Source organism: Hyposmocoma kahamanoa, unplaced genomic scaffold (assembly GCF_003589595.1).
Source record: "Hyposmocoma kahamanoa isolate Upper Pololo Valley unplaced genomic scaffold, ASM358959v1 63, whole genome shotgun sequence".
In the NCBI taxonomy this organism is placed as follows: Eukaryota; Metazoa; Arthropoda; class Insecta; order Lepidoptera; family Cosmopterigidae; genus Hyposmocoma; species Hyposmocoma kahamanoa.
This window is the reverse complement of record NW_020653851.1, coordinates 12,478,287-12,488,153: the sequence shown is the minus strand read 5'-3', so window position 1 is coordinate 12,488,153 and position 9,867 is coordinate 12,478,287. Positions and strand designations below refer to the sequence as shown.

Sequence of the window (9,867 nt, the reverse complement as noted above, 5' to 3'; positions counted from 1 at the left end):
GTATATTATGTAGCATTAGGGCATGTGAGTAAATTGAATAATATGTATTTAATATTTTTGAGTATTGAGGTTGGGATTATTTCACGTTTGTTGCTAATTATTGCGGCGTACTACTTTAAGGAAAGCATTTATTATCTAAGTCTTTGGAACAAAATCTTTTTTTATATAGTTTTTATTTGTTGTAACACGCACATTGTTAGCAAAAGGAACATTTAATTCATTTTTTGGATTTTTTCACATTTTATCCGAATGGAAAAAGATCGACATATTTAAAAACAATGTCTTTAGAAGAATGCTGACGATTAACACTTAGTGCTAACAAACCACATGCCTATGATACACAACGATATCCACGTGCTCTGTTTGTACTTTTAATAAAGTTAACAATATTGTTTTTACATTCACTCTATCGTCAATATTATTATTACATTATTTCCTGCGATAGGAATATTATGTATGTATGTGCTTATAATTTACGTGAGCAATCAATAACCATCGCATTTGCAATTGGTCGTAAAAATAAATTATCTACTATACAGATAAAAACCTCTCTTAAAAATCATATTAATGACAAAATTACACACAAATAGAACAGTGTCTGACTGAACGCTAATTTATCGTTAATTGAATGTGTTATAATGTGTATCTACACGTCCTTAGCAACTCACCAAAAGATGCACCATGGTGGTGCGGGGTATTTTAAATATCCTACTCATTATGAGCAAAATAAGACTATACAACTCCAACAAGAGAATAATTCTCATAAAACAAAGTTTTAAATTAAATAAATAAAACAAGTTCTCTTTCTGGCTACTAACAAAGTGCTTAAATAATGCCATTTAATAAATTATTTGTATATTATTATTAATCTTATTATCTACGATCTGTTGGAAATGGAATGAATTTTATAGATGAAACATCTTTATAAACTTTGAATCTTCGTAACAAAAACATCAGATCAAAAACAGCGCCACGAAACTCTAAAAAATTATACTACGTTTCTATCTTTGTTTTCATTTTCATATCACACTAGTCAAGATTTTGGCTTAACATTCATATTAATACTAAAATACTTAGTGAACTTCCTTGGATAACTAATAAATAAAATCTACTGGAATCGCAGGAATGTAAATACGAGACCTTTGGGTGGGATCCTTTAGAATAATAGCCAACAAATGCGGCTGACTAAGTCTTAAAGCAGCTTTACTTCAAACAAGTCACCTTTAGAAACTATATTTGTTTTAACTTTATCGTGTACTTTAGTTGGCCCGAAATAGAGTCGTTTAGTTTTGGTTGGGATATGACAAACTTTGCACTATTAACTGATCTATACTTTCGAAACTTTTCAGCTAAAACATATTCATTTTTTCTATAATTAAAAACAGCTCGTGTTTCTTTTTTTAGAGCCATTTTATCTATAAAATTGTTTCTTTCTATAAAAACCCACGGTTGCCATTTTCTGCCAGTCAAATCAGGATTGTATTTATCCTTAAGATCTGATGTGCTGGCGTAATGAGAACCATTTCCGTTTTTTTTAATTACTACTTTCGGAACAGCTTTTTTTATCTTTTTACTATCTTTGTGTTTTTGTACTTGAATTTCATCTATACTTTTAAGCACATCTTCAAATTTTGGTTTAGGTTTCTTAAGAATTTGTTTTCTACAAACAGTGTTACTAGTTTTTGGGATTGATTTTGGTTTCTCTTTGGCTACTTTTAATTGTTTTAATTTTAAAAGACTATGTTGTGGGAGGGGCAATTGAACTTTAAGATCACGTATTGATTCTTTTAATGGCGGTATATACTTCTGGGCAGCTTTTGTTATTAAAGGTCGCGCCGGTAAATTATTATGGGAACTTATATAATCTTTGTCTTCTGTGTATTTACAGCTAATTCGGTTTCCTGAATTAATATTGTTTATTTCCGATATTCTAGATCCATTGTAATTAGTTATTTTAAGCAATATAGAAGAATTTTTATCTTCTGATGTAGTCGAAGATACTTCTGGGGAGCTAGAAATAACACACTTTGGACTTTCTTCTCGTTGAACATAAGAAAATACATTATCGACACTCGATTCACAGGAATGGATAGTTTGGTCCTGCGTTTGTTCAATCGGTATTTTTGGCATTTCCTCGGGTTCTTTTTTCTCCACAAACTGGCTATGGTCACTGTTGTTAAATTTATCTCTTGAACAGTGAAACAGTGAAGAATTGTCCATATTATGAAATTCACTGCAGTCATGTACATTTTCGCTGGTTGCGGGCGTTGAATAACTCGGATTAGTACAATTCAAATTCTGGGTTTCCTCTGCTATTTCAGGAACTATATCTTCATTAACTGAATCCGACAACACTTTTTCTAAGGATTCTTTGTCGTAATACCTGTTACATTCTTCCATAGCTTGAGATTCTCTGTAAACAAGTGTTCTGTTAACATCCATTTGCGGAGTCCTGTACAAGGTTTCCACCAAATGAGCATCATCACTGCACATTTTATCTCCGTATATGTACTTAACCTTATCTGTGTGGTCACCGTAAATGTCTACATCATCATTCAATTCTTCATCTATGTCACTGTCATTTTTCGGTGACGTTGATGCACTAATGACTATGTCTTCTGCGACGTCTTCACTCACTACAGTTTCAACATACGCTACATCATCCACCCAAGTTTCTTCTAATGCTTTATCTTCGTGCTCACAAGGCGCAGCAGAAGGTGAAAAGATTATATCATCAGGGAACGTAACTTCTTCAGTTGTCTCATCAATTACTTCGTCAATTCCACTAATAATATTTTCAGAACTATTTTCTAGACAAGGCAAGCAGCCTTCACGTATTTCTGCAAAACATATTTTTTCAGTTTCTTCTTCTTCGGATATTATACAGTTATTTTCAATTAGTATGCAAAAAGATACATTGTCTTCGTTATACATCGAAGACACTGAGTTCCTTCTATTCTGCTGAATTAGATTACAGTAACTGTCTGGTACAAAATGAGTATCTGCTAAATTTTCACTGTCATCGACTTTTTGTCGCTTATTTGACCACAGTAAAGGTTTGTTATCACAACCCTCAAAAACATTGTCACAGATGTCATCTAAAGCGGATTCTGACAGTGATCTTTTTAAAGATTTTTTCTTTTTATACCTGTAGTTACTTGAGTACTGCACTTTTTTGTTTTGATCTATTTCGAAATTGGTAGTTTGAGTTACGTCTTGCGATGGGTCGGTAAAAATTTTATTTTTGCTCTCGTTACAAGAACTGGTAGCTATTTCTTGTATATTATTCACGTTTTCCAATCTTTCATTCACACAATGAATTTCATTCGCAGACGAGTGTTCGTTTATATCTCCTTGTAAGTCGTAAGAACTTTGATTCGGAATAACACTATCTTCAAAATCAAGGATATAATCGGTTTCTACACAATTATTACTTGTATTGGAATCTTCATTAATATTTTCGTCAATTCGATCATTGTCACTTTTTTGTTGAATTGTATTTTCTTCGTTATTGAACTTTGGCGCTTGTTCTCTGTCTGCAATAACATTTTCCAGCTTGGGACTGCCAGGAATAATTATTTTATCCGTTTTTGCCGGAGATAAGGAATTATCAAATGCAATAACTTCTGAGGAAAACGAATTACTATTTAATTCTTCAATCGATATTTCTGAACTCAAAGTATTAAAATATTGAGTATTCATTTTTTTCATGGTTTCAATTTCCTCATTTTTATTAATAGTTTCCTCACTTCTATTTATAGGATACTTTGTTGATTCATTTGAATCGACAGCATTGGTGGTCGAGAACGGAGGAACTTGTACTTTAATTACATTGTGAACTGTACAATCCTTAGGGTGTAATAAAGGCTCGCCTTCAAATTGAGTGATATTTTTGGAACTCAAGCATGGTTGGACTTTAACATAGATTTCGTTCTTTATGGCGCCAGACGGTTTTTCAGCGTACTTGTCATCATTTGACGTATCATTGATCACACTAGTTGTATCAGTATCAGTTTCCGATTCAATGCTATTGTTTTTTGATTGCGTGATAGCTACTTCCACTTTTTGAGAATCGTTTGTTCGGATGGTTTGAGTCAATTTTGTTCCAAGTGAAGGAATATTATGTTTCTCTGTTTCTTCATTTATATCGAGGTTTACACTTTCATTTTTGGGATGGTCAATTCTATTCAAAACGCCATCTCGCTTGCAGTCATTACTGTCATCTTTTGTATCTTTCCAATTCGACTCAGTACTTATGATCAAATTGACATCACAATGCGAATCACCATCTGAATCACTTGCTGTATTTTTTACTGATTTTGAAACGTTCACAGGAGAATCTTCTACTGCTTTAAAATCAAAATTCTTAGGCGAAATACTTCTTTCAGCAGATTTATTGTCGAATAGATCGAAACATGAAATTTCTCGATCAGATGAGTCACTGTTCAAAACTTCGGTTCGTCTCCTGATTAGTAATGTTTCTTTGATAATCATTGCGTCTACATTAGATACTGTCTGCAGTTCGTTTAAACAAACGCCTTCTTCTAATAATAATAATTTTTGGATCTGTGGTGAAAATAATTCTTTGTTAATTTTATATTTAGCGTGAGTCAAAGCAGTCCCCTGTTTGTTCGTTGTTACTTCACGACAGTTAACTTTTCGTTCCATATTTTTATCGGAATATTTTATCTCTTTCGACCGAAAACAATCAATCTGCAATCTTAATTCCTGTTTATCTTCTGGCTTCTCGAGATCACAAATTATATTAGAGTCTCGTGGTTCTTCAGAAACACGAACCAATCTTCCTGTTTTATCTTCCCCTTGTGATTTCTCTAAAGTACCGATTGATTTGTACGTTTGTCCTATATCATCTCCAAGAAGTTCATTGAAATAAGCTGACTCGTTAATCTCTGATGATGTAGTGGGTGACAAAGTATTTTCTGTGTTTGGTGATTCTTTAGACACACATGCTAGGTCATCTGGTACAAAAATCGTATTTTCTACTTGCCGTGGTTCTGTAGGAATATTAGAAGCTAAAGGAATTTCTTGTATTCCATCAGGTGTTTCTTGTAAGTTTACAACTTCTTGCACTTCTTCAGGAGTGTTAACTAGATTTGCAAATTCTTGTTGCTCTGCACACAGCGTTTTAAACGACATTAAAGTGCTGATAAGTGTGGATTTCTTAAAATCGTCGTGAGCACTTGAAATATGTGCTTCCTGAGAATCCTTAGGCACATTAACGATATTATTGATTTCTTTGGCTTCTTCATTTTCATCTGTTTGTTTTGATGCGAATGTGAGCGAACAATCTACTTTATCTGTTTCTTTCAATTCATTACAGAAATTTGTTTTAAAAGTCTTTATTTTACGTGATTTCTTTTTTTCTCGCCTTTTTTCTACTTTACAAGCTTGTGGTTTTATTTTACCGATTATACCCTTATTTGTGCTCATTTTGCTGTACAACGCTGGTTCATTGGATTGTTTCACGTGTTGCATTTCGCTTTTCTTGTTCACGACAAGGTCAGTTTTATTGTCACACACATCGTTATCTAATTCTTTAATTCTTTGGTTAATTGCCGAATTAGTTTGTGTCAACTTGGATTTAAAATTATAATTTTCTGTGCGATTTTTATTTTTATCACACAGCATAAATTTATTTGATGAAGTTGCAGAAATTGTCTGTAAATCTTCGGTAACACTTATTTCATTGTCCTTTGTGACATTGTTATAATGAAATTCATCTTCAGTTTGATGCAATTTTTTATTTCCTGCATTTAATTTCGAAAGATTTCCTGGAGAAGTACTATTTTCGGACTTTTCTACAACATTATTTATTTTTTGTTCAGTGGCAAACACATCGTGACCAACAACACTGTCTATCGTATTAGGTTTGCACGAGTCGTATTCGGGAGCTTTAGAATCTGGTAAAATATCAGGAAAACTGGCATGAAACGCACTTTTTGGAACTTCTTCGTTAAATAAATAAACTTCATCTTTCTCTTCACTTTGACGCAGATTTGTATTGATTTTGAAGTTTGGTAAATTTTCTTTGGTGTTGCAATGCTCTGATGAATTTAAACTGAAGTCGATCGCCAGATCACTGGATTTATTCAATATTGAATCCGCTTCTTGGACATCGTTATGTTCAATAGTACGATTATCAATGGTGACTGTTAAATTGATGGGATCTTGCTGCGCATCATTTGTATTTGGGGAGTTGGACAAGCATTCTTCTTGATTTTTGAGATTTTCTGGATTTTTTATTATCACACTATCTGTCCTCAGAGCTTGAACATTTGTTTCTGTAAATATTTCTTTAGGCCCGGAACCTTTACGTTTTAATTTTCTATATTTACTTAATTTTGAAAGATCTTTTTCTATATCTGGCTTCGATAAGCACTGATCTATTTCTTGTAAGACTTGATCTTTTGCCACAGGTCGATCGACATCCAAGTTGGGCAGATCTTTAGCAGTAGTAGTGATAACTGATTCCACTTTATTAGCATTGATAAATTGTTGATTTACTTCAGGAAAACTTAATTCAATGTCATTATCGAGCCTAGGTAAAGATGCCAAGCAGACACCGGAATTGCTCTCCAGGTCTTGTAAACTGTAATTGGTTTTTACCGAACCATTATGATCACTGCTAGAAAACTGAGTATTAATCATTTTGCAACTGGAAACATTTTCGTTTATCCTTTGCTCTTGACATTTCAGTATACTTTCATTTGCATTATTTAAAATGGAGGACTGAACAATCAGCGGATTTGTAACCTTTTCAATAACTCTTTCTCCTAAAACACTGTGAACTGGAGTCGCAATTTCGACATTCAACATTTTAGGACTACAGGGTTTTATTTCAAAATTGCAACCAACTTCTTTGTGAATAACTGACTGACTTATCTTGGCTTCAACATCAAGGGGCGAAATTGGTCGCGTTGGTATACCTAATCCGTGTAACGATGCCGTAGACGATCCTTTCAAAGAACTTTCGAAAGTTCTTGGCGTAGACGGTTTAGAATTATAATTGTTTAAATTTGAGGATTCAATTACTTCTTCAAACTGATGAAGTAGTTCAATACTGTTGTATCCTTTAATATTCTCAGGTAATTTGGAAACTTTCTGAATGTGTTCATATTTACCCAGTTCTTCACTGGGCACATTGACCAAACCGAGAACATAAAGCTGCTCTTGGTTGTTGGCTTCATAAACTTTGCTTATGTCTTTTGAATTAGTTAACATACGTACACCATTCTCATGTAAATTGTTGTTGTCTCCATTTTCTTCTTCTCCTTCATTCCACATTTGTAGGAATTGTCTTACGTCTATGTCTTTCTTATCTTTTGAGCTTGCATGAGAATTGCTCTCATACTTTGGTATCAAAGAAGATTTCACCACAGTGTTGTATCTTTGATCATATCTTCTATAAATATCGTAAGGCATTCTGTTAGTACCAGATTCCATACTTCTCATACTGACCGAAGAGGATTGGCTAACATACCCACAATCTTCATGAGAAGCTCCTTGCGTTTGATTGGTGTCATTGCTGGTATTAGAATCTGATGGGGAAATTGCTATAGTTGAAGGCGAAAATTGTGATGGAAATCTTGATAAAGGAGGCCCGTTTATCGGCATTGATGGGTCAATATTGCGGACATGAGGTCCAAATTCATAACCTTTCATGGTAGGATTTTCTCTCCTATAGTAGGTATGTGGTGGCATCCCATATATATTTCCTGGGTAATTTGGGGGTAGAACTTGACCTTTCATTGGATGAGTTCTTGCAAGTTCATTAACATAGAAACCTTCAGGAAAGATTTTATTGTTATTGTCATATGGTAACTTGTTTGAAGTATTTGGTTTAGCAGAACTTTCTGGTGCAAATGGATAGTATTTATTTGTTTGCAAACAATTTCCTCCAACAGGTCCATAAGTAGGATGTATTACTTGATTCCGAAATGGTACATTACCGTAATGTGCCTGTGGGTTTGACCTTTGATAGCCATTCAAAATGGGTTCAGACATTCTATTATCAAGGTATTTGATAGGGACTTGAGGATACCCTGGGTAAGGGTGAGAGTGTACTGACTTTTGTAATTCATATTTATGTGTCGGGAAGGGTGGAGGTGGATGAAATGGATTAGAATAATTAGCAATATAATCATACCTTGGTTGTGTAAACCGCTCTTTTACTGTTGGGTAAGGCTTGAATCGAATGCTTCCTTCTTGAAAGTACGGGTCTGGATACATGTGCCCTGCATCTTCATGCACTGTCCTATGAGGTCTTGGCATCAGCATGGGTCTTGGGCCAGCACAGCTGGAGTATTCTGGATACTGGTACAGTTCAGGGGCACCATATGGTTTAGGTGGTCTGATATTTGCACTATTCGGAGGCCATGCATGAGGGGCACCTCTTGCAAGAGGATTCATGGTTGGCACACTAATTTCAGAGTTTCTAACAGTTTTTTGTTCATTAGTCATTGCATTACTAACAGCATAAGGCACTTCACAATACTTTGAGTCTGGGGGTATATTAAACTTGTTATTTTTCATTGGGGAAATATTTGTATCCACTGAAAAGTTATGGTCTTCTTTTAATTTCACAGAATTGTATGAAGGTGGCACCATAATGCGTTGCATATTTTCTTGGAATGTTTGTCTTGGAGATATGTTTCTGGCTGGATGCTGATAGTCCAGAGCTTTGTGTGGATAATCCGGTGGACGGCGATAAGAGTTGTCCATGGTCAGCCATGGCTCTATTGGACCTTTTTTTAGATATGCGTCGCTAGAAGCGGCTGGCGGCACGACGCGATCGGGGCCTATGACGGCGCACGGCCGCGCGGCCTGTACATCCACTTTAGCCAATGAGTTTGATCCAATATCTTGATATGGCTTAGTTCTATTGCATGGCAGCGTGGCGCCGCCCTGAGCGTATTTAGCATTGCCATCGTTGCTGCGGTCACCCAAAACTGCTTCGGTCCTTAAGTCTTTAGCATCCATTGCCATGGTAACTTGGACACATAATTATATCCGTTACCATTTTTTTATGTATCAATATGCATCAGAAGATTCTTCAATACACCTTGGTACTCGGGAATTACACCACAACCTCCCTCATTCTGAAATATAAACAAATTCACAAAACATCCTGAGAAACATTGACAAATGTCAAAACATTGCCACATACACCTGCCATAAAGGTAGGAAATAAAACCACATAGGATCCTTCAACAAATTCAATACAATGCATACTCTTACCTTTGATTTGTAGCCAGTTTTTTATAACATCAATATTATTTCCTAGGAGACACCGATTTATTACGTTCCTACGCGGTCGCACAAGGTGTTATACAGTGTTACCACATTAAAATTACTACTATTTACCGATTAAAATGATTGTTCATGTTTGAAATCTCTAATTGAAGAAATTCAAATCGTTGTGTATTAGGTATTATTTAATTAGCCTTACTGTAACTAAGTAATAATAATTCTGGATCCTGTTGTAAAAAAGCAATATTGTTGAAAAAGACAATATTGAGCATGGTGACTATCTATTACCACCGAAAAAGTTTATAAAACTCTACGGGTTCGTGTTTGGATTCAAGTCAACTTACTGAGAGTTGTTCAAAACGACTATTTTATTTTATATTGTCAGTTCCAAACATTTTGCAATTATAGTTCATTTATTTTTATTCCAATTCCTATCTAATTACATTATTTAAATTCTTGAACTTCATGTTTTTCATAGCATACGTGTATTCGAATATAAGATCTATCAAAGTCAATGTCAATCAGCCTTTAAAAAAATTGTCAATGTCATTGCTCCTGCGAGTCGAGTTCTACTTGTCTACAGTTATCTGTGGTCGA

General features: G+C 34.7%; 1 protein-coding gene across 1 annotated transcript; it reads right to left on the bottom strand.

Moving 5' to 3' along the window:
- Nucleotides 1-298: 298 nt before the first annotated feature.
- Nucleotides 299-9,046, bottom strand: LOC113229981. Its single transcript, XM_026463683.1, has 2 exons — nt 5,427-9,046; nt 299-5,276 (listed from the first exon to the last, which is right to left on the bottom strand). Exons 1-2 carry the CDS (start codon nt 9,004-9,006, stop codon nt 1,231-1,233), a joined length of 7,626 nt encoding a protein of 2,541 aa, XP_026319468.1. The 5' UTR covers nt 9,007-9,046; the 3' UTR covers nt 299-1,230.
- Nucleotides 9,047-9,867: the final 821 nt, after the last annotated feature.

Excerpts from the sequence above, each read along its gene's own strand:
- LOC113229981 (XM_026463683.1), bottom strand. The coding sequence starts at position 9,006 with ATGGCAATGGATGCTAAAGACTTAAGGACCGAAGCAGTTTTGGGTGAC. Across the intron at positions 5,277-5,426 it reads CACAAATAAGGGTATAATCG|ATGAAAATGAAGAAGCCAAA; the intron begins GTAAAATAAAAC and ends CAAAACAAACAG.